Source organism: Oncorhynchus masou, chromosome 26, assembly GCF_036934945.1.
Source record: "Oncorhynchus masou masou isolate Uvic2021 chromosome 26, UVic_Omas_1.1, whole genome shotgun sequence".
Taxonomy (NCBI): Eukaryota; Metazoa; Chordata; class Actinopteri; order Salmoniformes; family Salmonidae; genus Oncorhynchus; species Oncorhynchus masou.
This window is the reverse complement of record NC_088237.1, coordinates 10,221,755-10,249,254: the sequence shown is the minus strand read 5'-3', so window position 1 is coordinate 10,249,254 and position 27,500 is coordinate 10,221,755. Positions and strand designations below refer to the sequence as shown.

Below are 27,500 nucleotides of genomic sequence, written 5' to 3'. Positions count from 1 at the left end.
TGCCTGATCCACAATACAGTGCCAAACAGAAAAGTACCGAGTGACTTGGGTTGGTTTGCCCCTGTAGTGTCAATCAGGCAGCCTGGGAAGACTAGATACATGGCTGATGGATGCAGCACAACAATTGGCAGCAGGAGGAAATGCTTCTCTGTCCTCGGAATCAATACTGACTGTTTTCTGTTGAACTGTAGAAAAACAAAGGCAAGAAAGTCCCTCAATACAACACAGGGGTCAGAAGTAAAGAGGAGGAGAACAGGACAGGGAATGAGCCGTTTTAATGGTGCTTCCGATATCGTCTCTGACAGCGCTGCGACTGGGAGTGTACAGCTCAACTCTATTCAAGCTTATTCGAGGTCAACTCTGGTCACAAGCGAGGATTGTACCTTTTCACGCACTCCGTATCCACACAGCTCCGCTTTCGGGAAGCAGCGCGGGAGTTTGTGAGGCCTTAAACTGACAGAAACGTCCTTGGTGTCGCCGAGGTCACCTTTCCCTTCCCGTCAGTATTTCTGAATATTCAGTCATTACTGGGGGAAAGCAGCCATCCATTGTCAGCATCGATTATAGACTCGGCCTAGCTCCACACACACACACACACACACACACACACAGATCTCTCCCCCTCTCTTCCCAGCCTGACTATACAAAGCAGGCATGTCAAAGAAAAGCCATCAAAAGACTCCGCCGAAGAGCCCGCGCGGCGCGCAGACAAAACATACAGAGCTGTCCGCCTATTTAACCTGGGTTGCTATGCACGGAAAATGACATCTCCTGTCTGTTAATGCACACACTGTATAAACAGAACAATGTCGCACATTCTTGAGACGGCTGTAAAGGGGGCCTTCGAAAGAGCTCTGGCTCTAACATAAATAACCAGGCACTCAGAACGGAATATTTGATGTTGATATCCATCGCCGAGGATAGAAGACAAGAAAAATAAACACACAGACACGCAGACAGGCACACAGACACACACACACACACACACACACACACACACACACACACACACACACACACACACACACACACGGCTCCACCGACTGTGGACTCAGGGATCCTTAGGAAAATAAGATTCAGCCCAAATGGATATGGTGTAATTGGTTTCAGATAGCCAGGTCAGGAGAAATGAATTCAGGCAACTATTATGCGAAACGGAGGGAGAAACAAGAATGTTTACACAGGCACTCCCCCCTGCTACATGAATAGGCGTGCAGAGAGGAGAGAGACAGTCTAAAGAAACATATGTCAGCCATACCCCCTCCCCCCACCCTCGGTCCACAGCCTGTGTTTAGACTTAATGCAGAGAGGTAATAAGGAACACATCACAATGCACCTTTGTGAGGGGGGCATTCCACCATCTTAAACAAGCATGAAATACATTAGCGGCTCGCCGTGACTGGCCACACCATTACAAATCTACAGATTGCTTATGGTGGCTGAGTGTTGGGTTAGGCCAGGGAGAAATAAGTCATCTGAAGGAATGCCACTCGTTCCAATGCGTATTCTAGTCACAGTATGAAATAAACCCTGAAATCAGAATTACGGTATATCAAAAGGAACCATGACATTGTGCTTGGATTGGGGATGTTGCTTCCTGAACTGCACAGGTGGTGGATGTTCTAGTCATTAAAGAGTGTAGGGTACTTATATGATGCTACTTCCTTAGTGTGTGTGTGTGTGTGTGTGTGTGTGTGTGTGTGTGTGTGTGTGTGTGTGTGTGTGTGTGTGTGTGTGTGTGTGTGTGTGTGTGTGTGTGTGTGTGTGTGTGTGTGTGTGTGTGTGCGTGTGTGTGTTAGCAGCAGGCCCCAGCCTCTGGGCAGAGCAGAGGGCTGCTGTTCAACAAGACTCTGTCATCCAGAACATCTCCAGGCCTGTTGACATGGCAGACTTGTCCGACTAGAGACCAGTCACTGGGCTTATCTCCACTTGCCCTCCCTTCACTGCTACCGGGAAACACAACACAACCCGCCCCGGAGAAAACAAAACAGAGGAGGAGAAACAAGACGAGTGCAACACTTTATCAAGCCAGGGGAGAGAGGGGAGTTGCATGCCATGGAAAACAAGGCACAAACAGTTTAAGCTGAACAAACAAACAGGGGTTGATTGGATTGTGGCCTGCTGGCGGTACGGCTGCAGGAGATAGCATAGGAGGGCCTGACACGACACAGCAAAAATATTGCCACCGCATTGCCGTTATGTAAGTGGATTCAGGATAGAACAGAGGCTTCCTTGGAGGGGCTGGCGGGATGAAGAGGGGGATAAAACATTCCACACAGTTCCCGAATGCAGAAGTGGATGGACTTTCATGAAAGCGAGCAAAGAGTGACCTGGGATCGTTGGAGCAATGGATTTGGAATCCCCTTGAAGTCGTTCACTGGATCAAACAGTAAAACACATGCATGAATGACATCTGCATACAAAGTGTGTTGTGTATTCCGTACCCCAAAATCGTCCAATTAGTCTGACGCAGGACCAAAGCCTCTGTCTGGTTGTATGCTGTATCTTTCTATCGATTCCCCTAAATGTAGTGACTTACTAGCAGGAGTAGCAAGATTCGTCTCCCTTTCATAAAAGGTCATGCAGAACAGTGATGCACCAGTGGCTTCAACAATACCTGGCAGTGGTTCCCTTATCACCCCCAGCTCCACAAAGCCCATCCCAACACAATACAGGGGGATTCGCCTGCACTCTGCTTGACTGGCTCCTCAGAAAATAAACCATTACTGGAAAATAACGGCACCTTTAGACGGGAGTTACAGAAACAAGGGTCGGAGGACACAGAAGCGTGGAGCGGAGAGCTCGACTAAGGCCCAACAAACAAGAGGTAAACAAGAGTCAGTGAGTCGGTGAATCCGCATCGGAGGGAGGGGAGAGAGAGTTCACACAGATAAATCATGCCATCATCTCATACTGGGAATAAATAGCTGTGGAATCAGAGGATAGTGTTTTTCTATGGTTGTTGATGATGTAGGGACAACGCATACACACACACACACACACACACACACACACACACACACACAGAGGGAGAGGATGTAGGAGTAATGAGCATTTTTGTATGACTCAATAAATCAACAGAGTCTGCAAAGGTGGAGGGAGCGGTGGAGGGAGCGAGGGAGAGAGGGAGCAGTCCATTGAGAATCTGCTTCAGCCACAGGACAGAGAGGAGAGCTAACCAGCAGAACAATGGGCTTCTGTGTGCTGCTCTGGTCTGCTCTGCTTCCTCCATCTAGTGCCACGACTCACTATCAACAGAGCTAGTCTCTCTCTCTCTATTTCCACGTCTGTTTCACACTCTCTCTTTCTACGTCTGTTTCTTCCTCTCCATCTCTATCTTCACCCCCCCCTCTCTCTTACTCAGTGATTCTCTCTCTAAGAATTCCTTTCATTTCACTCCCATCAATCTCACTATCAACTTCTTTCTTCTTTCTTTCTTCCCTTCTTTCTCTCTCCTTGTTTATTGATCCACAAATAATGGAAATGATTTCAGGGTGTGGTTATTTGCCTTCCCCTTGCATCTATTTGGCCGGTGCCTGTAGACAATTATGCTTCTCCAGCCCCAGACCCAGGGGCTAATAACGAAGGACAAATAGAATCATATGTGTAAACTTCTCCTTCTCATGAAAATGTATATTAACTTTCTGCCACTGTAAACAGAGCCGGCATAGCTCAGCCCTCCCCAGTGAATTGTAAGACGAACTCAGGCATTGCTACCCCAGGAAGCTGTGCACTTATAGGGGAAAGGGGGGTAGAAAATATGGAATCCTGCCCCATTGTGTAACCTCACACTTATTTTTCCAGCTCGGGAGAGAGACATAACATGGGTCTGCTCAGCCCATCAGCGGGGAGGAGGGGGAGAGATAGAGAGAGAGAGAGAGAGAGAGAGAGAGAGAGAGAGAGAGAGAGAGAGAGAGACAGAGAAGAGAGAGAGAAGAGAGAGAGAGAGACAGAAGAGAGAGAGAGAGAAGAGAGAGAGAAGAGAGAGAGAGAGAGAGAGAGAGTACTCCATTCGTTCTATCCGCCCTGGCGGAGAGAGAAACAGTGCCAGCAATAACACACCAAGCAGAGCGAGCCTGCCATCGTTCACTGCAAACACAAACATTCATACACATCCCACCTCCTGCAGATACTGTCATGGATATTCCGTGCAAACACAAGGAAATCTTGTCTATGGAGCGAGCATAATAGTTTACAGTTTGCCAGCAACCTGTGAGGTGAACTTATACGCCGCATAAAATACACCGCTGGGAGCGAGTTAGAAAAACACCTACAAAACACCTGACATCGTTCCGATGCATCTCTTCCCTGTTTCTTCCCTTATGAAATTCTATTTATCCCGCTTCTCGTCTGGTGGCTAAAGCCTTCACTTTCAACTGCAGTATATCACTGGCTTTTAGATAAGGTGACTCATGGGGCCATTCACAGCTCTTTTATCGGCTCGTCTTAGGGACGTCCTTTACAGCCGAAACAACCGAAAGCTACCGCAATCTGCTAGGAAAAAAGAGAAGAGACTGCCTTTCACTTACACCCGAGCGAGGTGCGTGGGGAGAGAGTGTATGTGTGAGTGTACGTGCTCGTGTGTGTGTGTGTGTGTGTGTGTGTGCATGCCTGTGTGTGTGTGTGTGTGTGTGTGTGTGTGTGTGTGTGTGTGTGTGTGTGTGTGTGTGTGTGTGTGTGTGTGTGTGTGTGTGTGTGTGTGTGTGTGTGTGTGTGTGTGTGTGTGTGTGTGTGAGTGAGTGAGTGAGTGAGTGAGTGAGTGTGTGTGTGTGTGTGTGTGTGTGTGTGTGCATGCCTGTGTGTGTGTGTTTGTGTGTGTGTATGTGTGTGCATGCCTGTGTGTGTGTGTGTGTGTGTGTGTGTGTGTGTGTGTGTGTGTGTGTGTGTGTGTGTGTGTGTGTGTGTGTGTGTGTGTGTGTGTGTGTGTGTGTGCCTGCACCCCACCCCTTCTTAACGGTTCAGGCACACACTTGATTCGCTTGAGTCCCCTTTCAAGTGATTATGATCCATCTCCCTTTTCACAGTTCCAGACGGCTGAACGTCACACAGTTGGAAGAATACCTACTATTAAACGTTGCATTAAAAGCATCTACAGTTCATTGAGAGCAGGGCCGACCAGTTGAAAAAGAAAAGCACTCTGGAAAACTGAGTTTGGAGGGCAATGGATTGTAGCTAAAAATGTATCTGTTTCTGAGAGCTAGGCGAAGGCAGAATGAAGTTGTTTTCCACCATCGGCGTTCTGTTGGTGTCTGTCTTTAGTTATCTAAGAGGTCGGAGGCTATGAGCTTTCTGACTACGGCACAGGAGAGCAGGGAACCTTTCAAAGGCATCGACAGGAGATCATGCATTTGTGCAGGACGTCAATACCAAAACACGTGCCTAAAATGATACGCACGCACGCACACGCACATACACACACACACACACAAAAGTGCACGCACAGGCATGCGGACACGCACACACACACTCCACTGCCAAAAACCTTGAGTCATAAAAGGACAGTAAACAAAATCCTATTGAAATGAATATAGGTAATATGAGAGTAAAGCTTCACCACATCCAACACATTATTACCATAGAGCCCATATCTGAATGTGTTATAAACAAACTATCCTTGAGCTTGTTTGTGTGTTTAATCTCAACCATTAACGCCCATCATTACCAAATCACATTGATGCACCACTAGTGCTTATCGACCACGAGGGACTTAACCAGGGATCACATACGGTCTATGATTGACAACGGCATCTTGCAAAGGTAGACTGAGGCCTTGTCTCTTCCCTTCCACAGCAATGGAGCTTCCAGATAACTGAGATAATCAGCTCCAGTGTGCTTTGCTGTAGCCAGTTGATCACACCCCCTCGGAGGCTCTCGTGCTGCAGATCAATAGAGTGGGTCTGGCCCTGGCTGGGGCTCAGGTTGGGTGGTAAGTGTTGCCTCCGGGGTCGATTAAATGCCACTCTGACCTTAGTTGTAAATGAAAACCTTAATGACTGCATGGCTAGCCCAATAGCCATTGGGCTGAGTGTGGTGCTAGGCTAGTACTGTGCATGGGCTGGAATAGAGAGCACACACGGCAGTTGTATTGGGCTAGGCTGTTTCTCATGTTTGTAGCCAATTAAATTGGCAGTGCAAGGAGGAATGAAGCAGTCCTGAACAAAGAACAAGGGAAAAAATTCATAACACTCCGCACGGATTCCCTCAGCACACCTTCACCTAGGTGACCAGAAAGTGGTTGTTTTCTGTCGATTACCTGGGTCCTGTGTTGTCATTAGCCTCTATGGGAAGAGCCTCTGGCCCATCCAAGATGCTAGGGTGATGGATCTCCGGGGCCCAATCTCAATGAACGCCCGGTTCCCCCAAAGATCACTGAAGTTAATGGCCACTACATCTAGCCGTGGAGGGCCAATGCATCTCCGTCAACTGTTTCCCTGCTTATGGAGTTAAGCTCCCAACACCACCTTCTCTTCACGTACCATCCCCAGCACTCTATCTCATCCAGTTGTCTTGTGAATATTCCAATTACTCCGTGTGTCTGACCTTTAAGTGAGCTGCGATAGATACAGTTATCTTCTCCTCTCTGACACACCGCGTCTATCAATCAGCGTCTTGCCTGCCTGCCTGCCTGCCTGCCTGCCTGCCTGCCTGCCTGCATGCAGTGGAGGGAGGCTGGGAAGTGGAGGAAGGCTGGGAGGGAGAGAGGAGGAAAGGAGCTAAGGCTCTGGCAGCGCTATCACCACACCGCTCTGACTACAGGAGAGTTGTGTACGGCTAAGGTGGGAAGTGAGATGAGCACAAGCCCCATAGATAAAGACGTACACACACACACGCCAATGAACACATCTGAAGGCATAGAAACAAGCAGTCACAGATGGTCACACACAAACACAAACACACACGAGCGCATACACACACACACACACACACACACACACACACACACACACACACACACACACACACACACACACACACACACACAGTGGTGGAAAAAACAACGTGAAATATATTTGTTTCAGACCACTACCTGGCTGACTATACCCTTGCTTCCATAAACAAAAGCCCTTTTCACCGGCATCCTATAACACGCTTATAAGAATAGCCTCCTAGCGTGAAAAAAGTCATACTTCTTTAGTTTCATTCTTTTCCTCCCCTTTCCAAAGGGTCTAATCTACATCTTTCATTGAATCAAGAATGGAAATTCCGAAGAAACGCTTCTTTTTCAATTTCATGCTGAAGTAGCTCAAGTTAGTGGATGTAATTTCTCCTAACAAGAAAATGTATCACTGTGTCGCTCACTTAGTGTGTCCATGTGAGAAGCGGGGGATTTTTTTTTGCATTTTCTATTTTTTTAAAGGCTTTGATAAATGTGCCAAAAGCATGATCACTCCCTCCACAGCACTCCACACAAGGCCGGCACAATTACACTGGTGATTTAAAAAAAACTTCTGACTTGAATCTACATCAAAAGGAAATGACAGATAATTTATAGCGAAGGAAGGAGCTACTGCATAGAAGTAGATCAAGCGGAAGGGGGGGGGTGATTTCATACTGTAAGAGTGTCAATCCTCAACATTGTTCAGATGATCCTACATTCTATATCATTGGTGTTACTGAACCTATAATGCAGTTAAAGTTCGTACAGGAAGTGATAAACATGCTGCTATGTTGAAGTCTGAAATTTAGGAAATCAACTGTGGAAATGTGGACGATAAAAACTTGTACCGAATAAGCAATATTTCTGCACTCTAACAACATTGACAGAAGCCCATACCCTGTTTGGGGTAAAATAAAATAAAAAATAAAAAAAATAACATTTGATGGTGATCATTTTCATAGGGAATTGGATGATGAAGTCCAAACAGGTGAAAGTGAATGCATAAAGCAACAATCCCACGCATGGCCAAGTCACTCAGCTAATGTATATTTATCATGTAAACCTCTGATAAATGCATATGCAGAAACAATCAAATCGCCCCATTTTCATTGGTGCCTCGTGCACAAAGACTCAAGCGTGAAACCCCATATCAGCTTAGTGTCAACTCGAGCTTGAAGCGCTGCTACGCATACCACAAAGCACGTTCTGCGTATGCTCATAGACTTCCCTGATCAGGCTGAAACAACGAAGCAGCTTCCCACTGCTATCACTGATCAATTCAACCCCAGTGAAGTTGTCCCAGTGCGGGTAAATAACCAGTGGCTATGGCCTTGATGAGGACTGGCGGGCTGCAGAGGATGGGGAACAGAGAGCAGCTTCATTTAGAGGGTCTGTCTGGTCTGCAAGGCTGGGGTCCTTTGCTGTTGGTCTTCTACTCTTACCTCCACATGCCCTCCCTTAAACCGGACAAGAGGAGACGGGAGAGACACCCAGAATGGCTGATGAAGTGATGAAGACATCCGAGCCAGAATGACAGGAGAGGAAATGGAACGGGGATGTCTGCAGCTAAGGCCTCTGGACCAATAAGGGGAGCTTCAAAGGAAAGCCCGCGAGTGAGAAAGGCAGATCGTAAAGCCAGAGCTAAGTGACATGTATGTCTGTTTGAAAAAGCCTCTTGTGTATTTGGTCGAGGTGAGGCCCGGGCTTATTTACTGGGTTTGTTAGAAAGGCCTGAAGAGGAGAAGAGCAGCCAGCTGAGAGAGGAAAAAGGCCCCTACTACATATGTATACATGGTTAGTCGGGAGGCTGTGGGTGGAGGATGAACATCTCTTCCCTGAGCAGGCTTCCAGCCACAGCTTTCAGGGGGGAACAGACCATTCACATATTCAGGAGGGAGATTCTGTTTATCACCTGATAGTGTTCGTGCATAAGAAGCAGAGACTGCTAGCTGACATCTGGTGTTTGGTCAATGGACAGCGGAAGCAGTTGGGGTTAAGAAAAGGACTAAGGACCGCGGACACTGGAGCTGCCTACTTCTAGTCATCCCATTTAATCAGATTTTAATATTTGTTCCAGGAGGGAAGGAAAAACAACAACTGCAAGGCAGGCGTTTTCGGACGCTGATTTGGGACTCTTCGTGACGAAAGCGGAGAGAAACTGTAATACCCGACATGCTTGTTAAATTCACAACGCTCCAAAGCTGCCTTCTAGCAAATCCTGCCTCTTGGTTGTCAGCTTAAGACGTGGGACATATGCATATGTGTTATTTTTAAGCTCTGTTAAATGGATAGCGGCGTCGCAGGCCATCAAACGTCTAAGCCACTTGCTTTGGGGAATCGCTTGCGTAAGGTAAGCAGCAACGCCTTCGTCTCTACGACTGCATCGTTAAGGACGTCCCCCCCCCAGCAAACTCTACATCATGAACCCAGGCATTATGTAAGCACCTTCAGTGACTGGCCCCTCACACCTCGCCGTATTAACGACCTGCTAGTCTATTGTTAGTCAATGACAGGGGAGTGGGCAACAAACAATGGCAGAATGCCCGTTTCAATACAATTATTGTTAAGGGGTGAAAAATCTGAGATGCATTCTTAGAGAGACGGAAAAAAAAGCCATCTGCAAATACATTATTGTTGGGCATTGAGCTGTAGCAATAGCCAGGGGCTTTACGCATCCAGGACTATGGATCGAGCACTATTTATTTCCCGGTCGTAGGGAGCGGAGCAGTGCGGTTTAGGAGGCATAAAAGGAAATGAGTTGTGAAGTGGCCATTGATCCTGACCTGCACTGGCTGGCTGGGTCTTATTTATAAAGAGAGGTTAACCCTGGCTCTAATCACTGGCTCTAACCCACAGCAGTCCTAACAGCACTCTAAGCACTATGGAGTGAGATGAATGCTGTGCTACTACTACATTGGATGTAGCCTACACTAACTCTCATCTTGCTAATGCTAAGTACCATAACATCCCATAATAATATGGCACCTTCAGAAATATAACGCTAACTATTTTCTGGACCTCATCAACCACATGTTCTCTGAGAGAGTGGCAGCTCGTCATGTGTGTGTGTGTGTGTGTGTGTGTGTGTGTGTGTGTGTGTGTGTGTGTGTGTGTGTGTGTGTGTGTGTGTGTGTGTGTGTGTGTGTGTGTGTGTGTGTGTGTGTGTGTGTGTGTGTGTGTGTGTGTGTGTGTGTGTGTGGGCAGCGATACCGTCGGTGACACGGTGGACACACTCTCCTGCCACCAGGCCCCCCCTCCTTCCCCTCCCCCTAGCCCGCTGTGTTCCACCTGTGGTGCATCTCAACCCACACAGCGCTCACACGCGCACCGCTCACACACACCACTCTCCTCACAATTGCACCCAGCTGCTCAAGCATAAAATGCTCATAAGTGTTTGTTTCCAGCAAATTTCTCTCCTCTCCCTATCTCTCTCTCTCTCTCTCTCTCTCTCTCTCTCTCTCTCCTCTCCCCCGCTCCGCCATCCCCATTCCTCTCTCTATCTTCCTCGTCTCTCTTTCAAAGCCTTGCAGCTTGACATTTCCGTGGGTCTCAGGAGACCCGGGGACGTGAAATGGAGTTACTGCGGGAGCCACACTGTAAATTCCACCAAGCCACATGTAACGTGTCTTAAACACAGATGGACACTCCGGGTTTAAAGCAGGAAAAAAAAGAAAGAAGAAGAAGAAGTGAGGGGTGACTAGAAAGATAAGGGATTAATGCTCCTGTTTTGTCCGGGGAGCAAACAGCAACGTCCTGTCTGTCATTCACATCCTGTATCTAGAGTGTCATCGACATAGAGGGGAGACGGACGAACCTATATGTCAGGCTGTATGTGCAGTACTTAAGAGACCGTCTGGGAGATAGTAGTGAAATGTTAGAAATGAAATGTATGGCTATACCCACCATAAATAAGTGGGGCATGGAGCAGGGAGGCAGGGGCCCTCCTTCGACTGTGGAAACTGTGATAGAGAGAAAAAAAAAAAGAAATACGCAAGACACAAACTGTGGGTCCCTGTCAACTTTCCACCTTTCAAACCGACACTCTTATCTCCATTTAGAACGATGACTACACATCTCTTTCAAACTGTTCATATTTCAAGACGAAAGCCTTTATCATAACCTGACTGAAAGCATAGTGTGGTCTATAGTAGGCTGATGGTGAGGTGTGTTAATTACACACTCGAGTCGGGCCAGTCTTGGCCTGTAAAGATAAACCTTCTGAGGTTCTTTGTGTAAGAGTGCAAATGAGAGTCACCTCCCTCACCGGGCTCTAGAGGGGAGAGAACCAGGGTGATTAGGCCTTTCAATTACGCTCAAGGGCAATGCCCAGATTTGCATCTGAGGGGGGGATTCTTCTTTTTGTTTGTCCTGACGAGCTGGGATGGAGCAGATATATACAGCATCCAGCATCACATCACAGTGACTTTTTAATGTATCACTGCCACCTCCACCTCCACCATTTTCCCTATAGGCAAAGACCCAGAATATGGATTGTGAGGAAAGCAGAAGCCCTGGCAAGCTGTTGTGTACAAGCGTCTTGAGCCTGCATGCTTCTGAATGACAGTAATTAAAACTCCCACACACACACACACACACACACACAAAAACACACACACACACACACACACGCACACGCACACGCACACACACACACACACACACACACACACACACACACACACACACACACACACACACACACACACACACACACACACACACACACACACACACACACACACAGAGGGAGAGAGGTCTGTTAGGTGTTGATGGGGAGCTTTCTGTCATTAGTATTGTGGCAGGGGATGGAGAGTGTTTACTTGTGAAAACCAACAAGCCGAGGCCAGACACACTAAGTGGCTGTTTAAACTCCGTTCTCGGTAAGGAACATGCTGATGTTCTCATAATGTATATAACACATACACATGTTCACAAACACAGTGGCACTGGAACAGCAGACAGAACCGCAGATGTGAAAAGACACTTTGTGTTGGTTTGTGTTACGGGGAGAGAATTGTTCTTTACAATTGGCCAAATAAACATATGGGAACTTTAAATAGCTCAAACAAGAGTGATTTATCTCAATAAAGCCATTCAATCCATTGAGAAAGGTTGGAATCCTTCCCTTTGCAGAGCATCAGGTACTGGTGACAGATAAACTGGTATGGGACTGCCAGGGGACTAAAGCTGAGATGAATGGATCTGGCCTCCGTACATAACAGGACAGTTCATCTGAATAAAATAAATATTTAGTCATCCATTCTCCTGATAAGGGCCATATAGATTATAGGCCACTGCAATCAACTAAACGCTCTGTTAAAGAACATTATGGTATGGATCCAGCAGATCAATGCAGAGCATCATGTATACTCATTTTGATCACATATTAATACATTTGTACGACCGCAGCCTTATAGATTGATTTAATTAAAAGGGAAAAAAACATGAGAGCATTTCTGAGTGCTTTTATCATCATGGTTTTGCATAGTAATTAGGCTGTATGCAACATTTATGACTATGTGGCTACCTGGGCCTAACTGGCAAATTGCAATCAGATACACGGGACATCTAATCTACAATCTAAAATCAAATTAGGCCTATTTAGGGGAGACCTTGGGAGTATGGTGATGAGAGGATGACATAATGTGTGCTTGAAATTCAATTGTGACATGGACATATTTATTATTCAGGAAGAGGCCTACTTCGTGGCAATGACTTTGACCTTTGCGATCCACCTGTTTAGTGAAATGCTTCTGAATCACTTCATATTAATGCAAACGTAAGCATGGAAATCATCTGAAGGCTATCTTGTTTTTTGATCGGGGAAGAATTTTTGTAATTAAAAAAAAATAATGTACACATGTAAATCCCTATTTTTTTTCTCTCCCCTTCGTTTGGCCAAAAAGTTCAAAAGCTCTCGTGTTACATGCTGATTTGCGTCCTTCAAGGAAATCAACAGAAAAAAAGAGGAAACGCTAAAATGGCATCTTTCTAATTATCGCTGTAGGTGGTGTGTTGCGATGACTGTGGAACAGCAGAACCCAAAGGGACAGTGGAGAATGAATCAGTGCTTATTAACCATCCTCTCTAGCATCATGATGAGAGAGGGGAGATTCTATCAGCTCCCTTTATGCCCACTGGAACACTCAATGTCATTCCAAATACTGTATGTCAGAAAATTAAACCCAGGCTCTCTTCAAAGTGCTGGAATACACTTAGATAAGCATTTGCATGTACATACAGTATAGTACAATCCATGCTGTAAGTAGGGATAAAAATCAGCACATGCCTAAATCACGTTAAAACACGCATACGCACACGCGCGCACACACACACGCACGCACACACACACACACACACACACACACACACACACACACACACACACACACACACACACACACACACACACACACACACACACACACACACACACACACACACACACACACACACACACCCCTCTATACCAATCCACTAACCTCTCATAAACAACTGTAAGCTTATGCTAACCAATGCTAACCAAGGTAGAGGTATCCTCTCCATACAGACAGACCAGACCAGAGGGAGAGTGATGTGAGCCCAGAGCCCAGAACAGGAAGTGTGTGAAGTTAACAGCACAGGGACTCTGTTTAAAAAGCCTCAGGAGACCTGTTAGCTGGACCACTCATTTCAATGTGTCTGTCTCTCCACAGAAATAAAGCTGCTCTTTACAGGAGAAAACTGTCACATCGCTCCACATTTCCCCTTCACAATGTGTCCATCTCAACGACTTAACTAGATACTTTATGCTTACGTTGCTCTTTCCCGCCGTGGCTCTCTTTTATGGCTTCGACTTCCTTTGTCAGAAAAATGAGTTTCTGACTAAAGTTAGAAGATCTGTTCTCGTTGCCTTAGGTGTGCGTTTTAGATTTAAGCAATTTTAAGTGTTTGAAGGAAAATGTGAAATAATAACATAATACATCATTACAATATAATAATCACATATTTAAAATATATATAATAGTAAGCATGTAAAATGGCAGTGAAATAAAAAATAAAAAATAGATGACTATTGTTTCTACTATTTTGACTCATTTGTAGTAAATGTGTCCCAGCATCTCTACTCCACCACACTCCCGAGACTAGTGAATGGGAGCAGAGAGATCTACAGCCCTGTGCACACGGGGCCCTATAGCACGATATAGGCCTATGGTGAGATATACGGTCAGTATCTATCTGCAGTCCTCCACAGTAGGACAGGTTAAAACATAAAAGAATAATGAGAGAAGGAGAGAACTGACCCCAATCAGCCGTCTGCAGGGAGAGAGACAGGCAGTGTGATGATGAATAGGGGGTGAGGCGATGGTGTCGTGATGCTGTTGTAATCACCAGCTGGAGCATCGGGGGTGGTGCAGGGCTGGGGCAGGGGGTTAGGCGGGGTATTGGAGGGCCGGGGGAGGACTGCAGGACATGCTTCATTCTGCTACACTGGCTGCACCCCCCCCCCCCCCCCACCCCCCGCACACCCCCACCCATCCCACACACACACACACGCACACGCACACGCACACACACACACATCGGCACGACTTAACCACAGGGCTTCAGCTGCCTCTACCAGCATGTGTGTACACACACACTAACACGGACACACACGGACGCAAACTTACACGTAAAAATATAGAAACATCCTCAAAGCAAAAAAAAAAAAAACACAGTTACAAGTAGACAACACACACAAACACACACTCGCAGGGTTCCATACACAGAAGCAACACGCATTGTTCCAAACCCGCGGCGAGGGGCCCCCAAAGCACAGCCCGACCTCTATCGCTGCTCTTTTGGCAAACTGTCAAAGCCATCATTCTCCATGAAAAGACACGAGCACTTGACTCCTCTCCCCAACAGCGCCTGACTCTCACAGCTCCCACACAACAGCCCCAGTCACATTTAAACATCCCACGGAAATCAATCAAATCAACACCATCAACAGAATTTTTTTTATAAAAACACACTAAACAATTACACACGCAAAAAAAAAAAATGTATGAATTCTTTGTTAATTCCACAGGCCAAGATGAGAGACAAACAGTCAGAACAGAGAGCATGCAGAAGTGTGTCCCTGTCAAAGGTTTGCCTCCCGGGGCTGTGGCAGAGTAGAGTGGACGGCTATAGGACCGAGTTAGGAGGCCCTCTGGTGGTTACAGCTGAGCCACGGCTCTCAAACCCACACACAGGGCGCACACACACAAACGGCAGCGCCAGCCGGCTTTGTATGCCGCTCCCTCTCTCACACACACACGCGCGCTCTCACATGGCCTCAGCCGAAGTGTGCTCTCAACACAGCACACACACACACAAATATCAATAAAAACACACTAAAACACCAGCAACAACGACACAACCTCTTAGACGAGTAGTCCTCAACAGCAACATGTCAAAATCAAACACATAAATGCCCAACCACACAATAAATAACTATCAATAAAAACAATCATAAACACGCCAACAAAAAAAAACAAAAAATCCATAAAATAAAAAAAAACACAACCTTATTTCTATACTAAACGAACAGTGTCATCTCCAGAAAAGAGTGCCCGCCCTATCAGTACGAGCCCTGTGCTAGCAGTTAGAGCATGGTGACGTGCAGGAGAAACACAACTTACCTGCTGTTGTTGGAGATGCAGCAGCCCGACTGTGCTTACTTCGCTGCTCGTGTCACCGCTTGATCTTCCATCTCTACTGCCAGCATCTAATTGGCTGCATAGGCTGCTCAGGCTGCTCATTCCATTTTGACTCATTGAACTGTTGCTTATTGTCTCTGTGGCCGACTCCTGCATCATGACTTAAAACCTAGAAGTGATTAAGAGGCACCAGTTAAGGCTCTTGTTACAACCCTTTTCTTCTCTTTTCATTTTTTCCCCTCTTCCCCCCCCCTTTTTTTTTAAAGCTTCCATTATTACCTCTGCAAATGAAAGCATTTAAGAGGGGGAGGGGGTGACGCAGGAGGAATTATGCATTCATTGTGTAAATGAAGCAATACAAAGAGATGCACATCGGTCGAGTCTAAACGTGGTAAGTGTTTTAATAACTAGAATTTAGGCACAAATAGGGCCTCTGCTGCACTATGCCCATGTTGGGAATATGTGTGTATAGGACACATTTATGATTGTATATTTAAAAAAAAAATACAGAAATACTTTTTCTAACGGACGTAAAAAAATATATAGTCAGACACACACATGCCCACACACGTACACTTATTTTATTTTTTATGATCACTCACTCCTTGATATACCCTCACCCTGTCTAGGCACACACAGACCCTCCTAAACTATTCCCCGTCTTGATTCTGTCAGGATTTTAGTGCGAGTCTCGCATGAACAAAGTTGCCTAATGACGCACAGCTAATCATGCAAAATTAAAATGTGGTAGAGGAGCTGGGAGGGGAGGAGGAGGTGGGAGGGGAGGTCCAAATCACATGGTATCACCCGGTGATAAATGATATAATAGGCTTCTTCTCCCTTAGCTGTGTCTAAATAAAATGTGCCTCCGAGGCTTCCATAGAGAAAAAGCTCATATGTCACATATTGGCTCAATGTTTTTTCTCTTTCCTTTGTAATCAAACCTCAAATATTCATTTATTTTGGTGACATTTAAAACATATACTGCTGTTCTCCACGGGACACAATTAAACTGGTCCATGGGCAAATAAATGTAAGATATTGAACTAATTTCACTAGCATCTATTAGATATGAAAAGCTGAGACGAAGGAGAGCAAATAAGCAAAAAAAAAACAGGAATATCACTAATGATTGTGCTAAAAACAGCATAAATTATGCATAATTTATGCCTCCTCTCCTGTAATCCATTTTTAAAAAATTAAAAAATCCCTGCATAAATGCTCTGTACCTTGGTTGGAGCAATGAGGAGTCCTGCCCAGGATCAGTGGAAATCCTCACAATAAATAAAACAAGTCGAATCACAGTGACTGACCCAACACAACACACTGTTCGAGGTGTGTTCTGCATCTCTAATACCACTCTGATGGGGCTTCTCTATTTGACAGCCTCTCCATAATTAGCATATTCATTAAGGTAGTACCTAATAATTCAAATGTATCATTTTTGGGGATTCATATTTCAGTTTCCCTTCAATAAAATATCATGGCTATACCATTAATATAGTCTGTATGCAATAATGATATTTCAAATCGTTATATATGGTTATTCATTTCAAATAATATAGCCCTTCTTATATCTGTGGTGGTACAGTACAGCCCTCCTCCCTTCTTAAATTAAATACACCAATTGTGTCACATGCATAGGCTGAGCAACTAATACTACGTTTTGATTCAAAGCATCCTGTAGCATGACTGATTTTGAACTGATAGATAATGCTGGTAATGAAATGCTAAATACACTCACTCACTCACTCACTCACTCACATATATACATGCATGCCCGTGCACAAACGCACGTGCTCATGCACAGTGCACACGCATACACAGACACAAACATGCACAAGCACACACACAAACAAACAAACAAACAAACAAACAAACACACACACACACACACGAACATACACACACACACTACACATTGACCTTAGTAGGGATACTCTAACAGCCCCTAATGTTTCCTCATTAACTAACATGTCTCCCTCATCATCATGCAGCAAACACACAACACCGGTCATCTCTATATCTGGTAGGGATACAGATTTCCTCTGTTATCCTGTCAATAACGGGACACATACAGGTTCAAATGCCCCCAAACTGACTACTGAGGAGGCACGGTGGGGTGTCATTTCAGATTTGCCCATAGACTGTATGCCACTCGCTTTCTTGAGTCAAAACACAGATCCCATCTCCATGTATGATACAATGAGCTCCAAAAGAATTGGGACAGTGAATTTTGTTGCTGTTTTGGCTCTGTACTCCCAGCACTTTGGATTTGAAATGTACAATGACTATGAGGTTAAAGTGCAGACTGTCAGATTTAATTTGAGGGTATTTTTATCCATATCGGGTGAACTGTTTAGAAATTACAGCACTTTTTGTACATAGTCCCCCAATTTTAGGGAAGCAAAAGCAAATTCACTTATATGTGTATTAAAGTAGTCGAAAGTTGGTCCCATATTCCTTGAATACATCAAGCATGTGGGATGCATTTGTTGTTTGTTTTGGTTGTGTTTCAGATTCTTTTGTGCCCAAATAGAAATGAATGGTCAATCATGTATTGTGCCATTTTGGAGTCACTTTTATTGTTAATAAGAATAGAATATGTTTCTAAACACATCTACATTCATGTGGATGCTACCATGGTTACGGATAGTCCTGAATGAATCGTGAATAATGATGAGAGATGAGCATGTCTTGGGGGTATGATATTTGTGTGTCACTGTATCATTTCAAATTCAAAGTACTTGAGTACAGAGCCACACAAAACATTATGTGTCACTGGTCCCAATACCTTTGGAGCTCACTGTATATGAAACAGCATCACTCTCGTCTTCAAGAGCCTGATAATAATATTTCAGACACCAAACGTGACCACCAACTCTGACGCCAATTTGTTATCGATTCACAATTCGGGTAACAAAACAGATTCTGCTTCTAACATAACCGCATTATCACATCAGTAAATGCCATTAGAATGACTGGGCCAGGCTGTGTAACTGTGTGATGAGGGGCAGACCCAGCCACAAAGCCAGCTAACAGCAGACAGTCTTTAAAGGATGTCCAGGGTGCAGGATAAACAGGATACAGGCAGAACAAACAGGAGCAGGAGTTACACAGAGCAGGGTGACAGCTGCTCCGGCCACAGTAAATAAGCAGTGAACAAGACGTGCTTATGAACAAACACTCCCTGTTAAAACAGGGCAGAGCTACATTAGTGGTGAGAGAGAGACAGAGGGAGGGAGAGAAGGAGGGGGGGGGGGGGACAGTGAGAGACAGAAAATGAGAGAGCTTGAGAGGGGGGGGGGAGAAGAAGAGAGCATGATTAATAAAGAGAGAGAGAAAGAGATGGAGACTGAGAGAGAGAAAAAGAGAGAGAGATTTGAAACAGCATGTTTGTACATCGTTACAACACTGTATATATACATTATGTGACATCTATATTCTTTTGGAACTTCTGTGAGTGTAATGTTTACTGTTAATTTTTATTGTTTATTTCACGTTTGTATATTATCTACTTCACTTGCTTTGGCAATGTTAACATGTTTCCCATGCCAATAAAGCCCCTTGAATTGAATTGAGAGAGAGAGAAAGAGAGAGAGAGAGAGAGAGAGAGAGAGAGAGAGAGAGAGAGAGAGAGAGAGAGAGAGAGAGAGAGGGGGAGAAGGACATAGTGAGAGGGTAAGATTGGCATAATGTGTGACACCCAAACCAGTGATGAATCTCAGCCCAAGAAACACAAAGCAGCAGCCGAGATCAGGCGACTAATAAGTATTCAAATTAGGCATACATTTTACATGCCCAATGTTTAAAATATTCAGAGAAACACCGCCTGATTGCCTTTACTAGGGTTTTATGAACATTCTAATGGAGATTTTTTGGGGGAAGGGCGATGGATGCGAGGAAAACTTGAAGATATATGAGGGAAAAATAAGGATATTTTAATGACATTTAATACAATGAGAAGCGTTACCTAACTCAACTTAAAATTGGGGATTTTTAAATTAAACCAATTAGATGTTTATTAACCCACAAGACAGGTTCAATTTACTATATGTAATTTACTTGAAAATTATTAGTACATTTAAAAAAAAAATACAGATTTGGAATGAGAAATTTGGTTACGAGAAAGAAACCTCTCTCACCTATCAAATGTTGCTTAAACGAGAAACAAGGGAGAATCATATTGTCATTTAAATCAAGGAAATGCAAAATATGAATACAATATCCATCTTAATCATGACAACGGTACAGTTTCTCCCTCAACAAAAACCGGTGCGTGTGTCTAACCGATGATAATGATAATGCAGATATATGCTAATCATATTCCGAGAGATCAGATGGTGCTTTAACCTTAATGACAGCGGTGAGACAAATTAATTAGCCATCTAAAGGCAGCATTCAAATCTGCCAATTAGAATGTCAATTAGATCCACCCTGGCTGTAGACCACAGAGAGAGGATCTGACTATAGCGGTGACTGGGTGACTGGCAGAGTGTCAGGGCTCACTGTACACATTGAGAAAGATGGATAGTGACAACGCATGGCACCAGAGGGTAAGTGTGTATTGGTGTGTGTGTGTGTGCGTGCGTGCATTGGGCATACATGTGTGTATGTCCATCGCTGGTCTTCCCCCATGTTCTTCACCCCTCGCGGGTACCAACCAGTCCGCCCTGGGATCAGATTGTCCTAGAAACAACTGGGCCGGAAGCATCCAGCCCTCCACCCTTAGTAACAATATTTACTGGACTAGCGCTATCCAGAGTCCATGGGCTATGGAGGAGTTGAACAGTGCATGAGTGAGTGAATAAGGCTCAGCAATGTCTGCCTCGTCGGTGTGTTTGACATCCCTTAAATTGGTAGTGTCCTGCATTTTAACATACCAGCTATTTGACGCCATTTTCTCAAGCCATAATCTTCCAATGAGGAGTGCCAGACCACATATTATATGAATCATTTACACAGACACAGACTGTTATTGCCAGCGTAATTTACTGGTAATACTATAGGTGTACAGCTAGGAAGGGAAAATAATAGTCATACAAAGTGTTTAAGGGGAGGTAGTGAGAGAAAACGGAATTTTATCTGTCTGCGGTCAAAGATCACGGATGACTTCAACGTCCCTATTACGGGGTCTGATAGAATGAGAATCATTTCAGATGCAGTGCGGGAGGCACATTATTATTTGCGAATGTTTAAAGTAACTTCTCTTTGTGTCTAATTCCCACTGTAACGGTACCTTGCTTTGCTATTCCTCTCCGGCTGAGTAAATGTTTGCTCATGAATCTTACGCCGTGCAAATCTGTCTTTTCCATCAGGTGAAGAATCCCAGACAGAATCCTGACAACGCATTCAGGGCTGAGATTGTGAATTTGTAGTGAGACTACTGATGTAGGAGGGCAGAGACAATTCACACACGCACACACGCACACACACACACACACACACACACACACACACACAAAATTTCTCAAACAGCCCCTAATGTTTCCTCATTAACTAACATGTCTCCCTCTTCATCATGTATCAAACACACAACACTGGCCATCTATCTAGATGTACTGTGTTATACTGACCCCTATTTGACACATAAAGGTCTCTATCTGCCCCAAAATTGAACTGCGGTGGCAGGGCGTCACATATGCTGCATGTTCAGCTATATAGTGCACTGCTTCGTAGTGGACTTTGTAGTGCACTATAGGGAAAAGGGTGTCATTTAAGATTTGCCCAGGATTCAAATAGCCTGTGAGAGTGTTCAGGATTCTACTCTGCAGTGTCTTTCTGCAGTCAGGAACACGGATCCATTCTCCCTGTGCCTGCATGATACTGTATATGAAACTCCAGCCTGAAGAAGCGTGATGACTATTTCAGAAACCAGACGTGACCACTAAATCTGTGATCCAAGAAGTCTATTCATTATCACTTCACAGTTCAGGTAGTTGGAATTCTTACGTTCACTGGAAAAATAATACAAAAATTACATTTCACCGTCTGTTGGCTCCTTCAGTTCAGATCAAGTCAAGATATGGATACCACTTAAAATAATCACAAATTCTGTGCTCCAGTGAAATTAATTAATCATTGCCATAAGTTACAACACATTCAAAATAAAGAAGTGCCGGGCCCTGGCTATGCTCAAATATTTAACACTTAAGATTGCTTAATAAATCAAAATGCCAGATATCACTGGCTCTGAGCTGGTACTTACAACATGATAACTCCAACCCTGAGTTGAAATAACAATCTAAACAAAGAAATAAAACAAGTTTTATTTCATTTGAACGTTTACCACTCAGCTCGTTGCTTACATAAAACCCTTAAATATGACATAGATGCTTGTTTGTACCCCAGCCGACTTGAGGTGTACAAAAGCGTAAATGGGATATATTATTATTATTATTATTATTAAATATGACATAGATGCTTGTTTGTACTTGAGGTGTAATACGCAAGCGAAGCTCTCGCTCCTCGCAGCCCAAGGAAGTCACTGTAGTTTATTGCTACCTCTGCCGGAGCCCGAAGGAGTGAGACACGATCAGGGAGAGAACAGCCACTGGTAAAGTTCTGTTCAACACAGCTACACTAGTGGAGATTAAGTACAGCCAAGCCAGAGCAGACCTTGCCGCTTCCCGAAAGCAAAAGCTTCCTTTTTTGGCACTGAAGGGACACCATAAAAGAGCATTAAAGACTATTTCTAAAAACCTGTGTGTAATGGTAAGGGTTTCTCTTTCAGATAAAGGGATTTCAAAGTGACTCACAACGGAATGAGAAGATGAGATTGCTTTAGGGGAAGAAATCATATTTACAAACCCAGGGGTTGGAAAAATGAAAAAGGGATGGATATGAAGGAATAATAGACTTATCTTTTTTAGGATGAACATTATTCTCTGAAGCGGTATCACACGTCATTATCGGCAGCACAATGAGACCATGCTCAGAAAACCTCAGTCATATTTCAATTCATCATTTTAGCTGACAAGAAACAGTCGTTCCCAGTCATTCTGTGGAGAGATTGTTCAGAACTTAATTCTGTTCTGTTTACATTAAGAAGACGAGACAGAAAGAGGGGGAGAGTACGCAAGTGTGTGTAAGTGTCTGGGAGCGTGTGTGTGTGTGTGTGTATTCTGCCAACGTAACCAAGGATGTCTGCACTGTACTAAATGTCCTAAAGTACATTTAAATAATTCATATTACACAGTGTCTTACTCTACAGTTTCATTCTCCATTAAGACAGTGTGCTTAAATATACAAAACAATGGCTAACGATTCCAGTTAATTATCCAAATGGTTAGAAATAACCTTAAATATGAAAATAAATATAAATCAATGATAATAAATAAAAAGTTTTTTTTTTTAAGTAAATAAATATTCAACTTGTCTGTGTATGGAGAGTGTCTTCTCTCTCTATCTGCCTCTGGGTCTGTAATACAGAGTAGCAGAGCATTGCCGGGAGGAGGAGAATCTAAGTCCTTATGTGTGGTTAGTGAGTACGTTCTCCTCTTAAGCTCTTCCCATATCATTTACATTTTACCCATCAAGCACCTCCTTCTGCGAGGAGGAGGAGGAGGAGGAGGAGGAGGAGGTGGCACCAAAGTGGGCGACCACAAGCAGACAGTGACGAAAGCTCATCAAGCTAGGCCCTCTTTTGCATTTTGGGAAATTCCCATTAATTAACTTAGCCCACCTAATCACGAGTAATTGACCTATAAAAGAGAAGGCCCCATTGTCTGCTCCAATCATATCTACAGAGAGGACGCAGCAGCGTTGTGAAGCAAGAACTTTCACCTGTGGCTGGAAACCTGTACGTCCATCTATCTACCAGGGACTATTTACCCAACTCCTCCGACGCATATTTCATCTCTCATTGCATTGTTCTGATGTGATTATCTGTCGTTGACATGGTCTACTTTTGTTGCTGGGGCCCGAGATAAAAACAAGCTGTGAGATGAGATGGACTTCCTGACTGACGCAAGCAACAAGAGAGGTGCCTGCGGCTTCTTCTGAGGGAAGGTGAGGGGGGGGGGGGGGGGGGGGCAGAGGAGCGAATGACGGCAAAGTGGACGGAGGGACAGCGGGCAGTGCTGCAGCGAGGAGAGAGGGATCAAGCCAGAGCGATACAGAGACATAGCTCATTGTGACGTTTCCAGTTATTTCTGGCTGATTAGGGTCATTATGTCCCCGGCCTGATTTATGTTGTCATTCCCCCTCACCAGTCCTGCATCGATAGATCTTAATGAATTGGTAAATAAGGGTGAAGATTACACTTGACAAGACCACAACATTTCTCATTCATACCGAGACAAGATTTATGTAACCAATTAGGTCCATAACGGGGGAGATTGGTCAGGAGAAAAATCATCTTTTCAGAAGAAATGACCAGTCTAACCCTGGACAAAACAGATAAAGGGGAGTCTTTAACAGTGGCTTAGTCACACACCAAACAGCCAGCGTGAGGTCTCCAAACGGATATCACTCCTGCCCCGCTCGAGATTTTAGGAATTGATTTAAAAAAGACTCCCCACTATAGCTACCCACCCCACCACAGTACCAGCTACAGCTACTTTCCATTTTAAACACAGCCAGCTAATCACTATAGCTCCATCTGCATAATGTCTAAACCATAGATTAAGGAATCAACAGATACAAAATTAAACTCTCGCCCAACAAAGGATCCACTTTGATGTGCAAATGTTAATTCAAGGAGGTACTCCCCCCCTCTCTCCATCTGCCCCCCCCCCCCAAAAAAAAAAACAAAAATAAAAATCAATCGTTTCTACCGAGACTTCACTTAATGTTTGATACGTCCATTGAAGAATAATCAGCTTTTTTCCCCTCAATTATTTAATTTACACGTCCTACAATTCTAGGAATCAGTTGGCACCCTCTTTTGTCATTAGTCAAAATAAAATAAACGGATAAAAGCGCTGATCATCAATAGCCAACGACAGCTCGGGACGACCCAAAGGGCGGGAGTGAACAGAGGTGGAAAATTACAGCAAGGTGATACCGGAGCCTCCTCGTTTCAGCTCTCCCCTTCAAGCACATGCAAATGAGCGTGTCGCTGCTTAACTGCATCATTTATGTGGATAATAGCGGCATCATCATTACGGGACTCAAATTAAATTACATCACAATTAGCGTAACAAAGTGATTGGTTAAACTTTCAAAACAAATACACAGTTCTGCTAATGAACAGTGCTAATTGGCCACGGTGCATTCTAAATAAAACATGTAGGTAAACATGTGTTTTACTTAAACAATTTCAAAATGCATTGTTTCTGAGAGACACAAAGAGAGAGAGAGAGAGAGAGAGAGAGAGAGAGAGAGAGAGAGAGAGAGAGAGAGAGAGAGAGAGAGAGAGAGAGAGAGAGAGAGAGAGAGAGAGAAAGAAAAAGGAGACAGGAAAAAAGCTCCAAAACAGAATATCGCCAGGGGGATTTGTAAACTGAAATATAAGATGTGTAGCATTTAATTTTATTGCACTAAATAACCTATTATATTCAGGACTCTGGAGAACAATATAAATTATCTGCCTTCAAAATGGAGTTGGGCCAATTCTCCACGTGAACTAATCACATAGCTCATTATGCATCTGGGTATTAAATTATGAAGAGGAAGCCTATCCGCATTCCAGCACAAAGACCTATGAAATGTTAATAATATGCTCACAACAGCCCAATACCATGCTTTACTCCATGTCATGAATATTTAAGTAAACAAATTATTCACCCGCCTTTGATAAAGATAATTAGTATTTCGCCAGCTTATAATTTTTGTGACCCTCCCTCTCCCTCCTTTCTGAAGGGATTTGCTCTATATGGATATGCTGTTCTGAGATATGCCCTATAAAGTTTGGATCCTTAAGATATAAACGAGTCCTTACTTACAATTTTTTTTTTATCTAGCTAAATAAAATAAAAGACTCACCCTAGTAAAACAAATATCTGCAACTCATTTATATTTGATCTTTATTAACTTATAAACAATCACGGTGGAGGGTGACCCCTTTTCATTTCATCACCACCAGTAAAATCTCATCTGAAAAAACATTACTTTCACCTCTTGATTTTAATGATCAATAATTTGCCCATTAGTAACACAGTAAACTCCACATCAACACAACATCCCAAACAGCAGTCTAAAGTGCACACATCAAATAAAGAAGCCAACACAATACTAAGACAGCTAAGAGCTCAAAAAAAGCCAGCATGTTCACATCCACAGACAAACACTAATCACCAGCCCAACCATTCATTCATCAAGAGCAATTAACCACCAGCACATGAATGCACAGCCCACAGACACACACAGAACACAATCCAAGCCAAAGTACAGCAGCTAGCCAAATACTGGATGAGCAGCCCGCCTCCCTGCCGATAAAAACATAGGCATTAATACAGTGAGAGGTGAGCAGTACAGAGAGCAGAGAGAGGTGCGCGGAGAGCAGGGTGAGAAAGGATGGATGAAGTTGGAGTTGCTTGGTTTTATTACCTGGAGGTGAGGAGTAGTGTCAGAGACAGTGTCTGGTGGCCAGAGAAGGAAAGCTGTTGGTGTTGTTTGCAGTGGAGAGGAGCAGACTGGGGGGTGTCACAGGGGGAGAGGGGCTTCTATCTTTTCTCATCACTCCAACTGTGTTTATAGAGGCTCGCATCATAAACAAGACAACGCCGCCACTGCTCTTCCCTGCCTCTCTCGAAGCCCTGTTCATGCATACTTAAATCACCCCGTCGCCCATTAAAAAACGGCCTTCCTGACAATTATTCTATCATTTCCAGTTGTCACTGGGCAATTACCAACAGGCAGCCCCTCTCGGACAGGCCCAATGGGAGAGATCAGAAAGAGAGAGAGAGAGAGGGAGAGAGAGGGGGGCTGCTGCCTGCCTTCTCAGGCAGAGAGAGGGAGTAAAAAAAGTGCCCAAAATGGAAATTTATAGCCTAGACACAGCGCCTTCTCTCTCCTGACACGCAGGAAATAATTAGACCATCATACACCCGGCCTGCCGACCGCTGATGAAATATATCACAATTACTTGAAAACACTACTTATCATTTCATTCTCCTTTTTTATTGCCTTTGAAAGACATTACAATTATTACGGCTCGGTGTCTGATCTGAGAGTGACCTTCAAAAACTATTTTTTGTGGGGGGGTTTTTCCCGCTGCTTTTGGCTAGTGAGTGAGAGGGTAAGTGAGTGTGTGAGTGAGTGAGCGCAGCGTGTGTGTGTGTGTGTGTGTGCGTGAGTGGGGGGGGGGGGGACCTTTACACGCGTACATGTAGAGTGTCTGACTCCTCACAGGATGCGAGCCGGGTCTCCCCTCGGGCCTCGTCTGCACGCTTGCCAGGCAACTCTCTCTCACACCGCTCTCTCTCAACGCACATCTGCTACTTGCAGGAGCTCTCCTTCTCTCTCCCTCAAACACACACACACGCACGCGCACACACACACACACACACACACACACACACACACACACACACACACACACACACACACACACACACACACACACACACACACACACACACACGAGCGAGCTACCTCAGCTCTCGCCGGCACAGCCTGCATCCCTACCTGGCGGCGCGTCGAGGGGAACTACCTAACCGGCTGAGGGAGAACCGCAGCTGAAAGGGAGCGTTTTGGGACACCCTGGGAGAGAGGTATGTGTGCCTGGCTTTATTTCTAGCACAGCTCCGTGCCTTTCTCAGCGTCTCCGTCTCTGTGTCGCTGTCTAAACAGGCAGAAAAGGATGAGTAGGAGAGAGCGAGTGGAGCAGCCTATAGCCTCGGCTCTGTGCGCTGTGCTCCGGGAGAGAGAGAGTAGGAGGGCTCTTAAAAACAATTAGACACGTCGCTCTATCTATTACTGGATAACTGCCCTCAGACCACACCACACAGAACTACCACGACACACAGATCTGTTCACAAACACAAATCATCCATACAAACTTGCTAATAACG

At 44.6% G+C, this 27,500-nt stretch overlaps 1 protein-coding gene across 7 annotated transcripts in view; it reads right to left on the bottom strand.

The window, feature by feature from the left end:
* The window catches only part of LOC135514769 (forkhead box protein P2-like), a 114,408-nt gene that overhangs the window by 49,632 nt on the left and 37,276 nt on the right, over positions 1-27,500 (bottom strand). For all 7 annotated transcript variants that reach the window (XM_064938340.1, XM_064938342.1, XM_064938341.1 and 4 more), the window contains exon 4: positions 15,526-15,712. In XM_064938340.1, coding sequence (XP_064794412.1) covers positions 15,526-15,702 — 177 coding nt within the window. In that variant the 5' untranslated portion in view covers positions 15,703-15,712. The remainder of the gene's footprint in view (positions 1-15,525; positions 15,713-27,500) is intronic.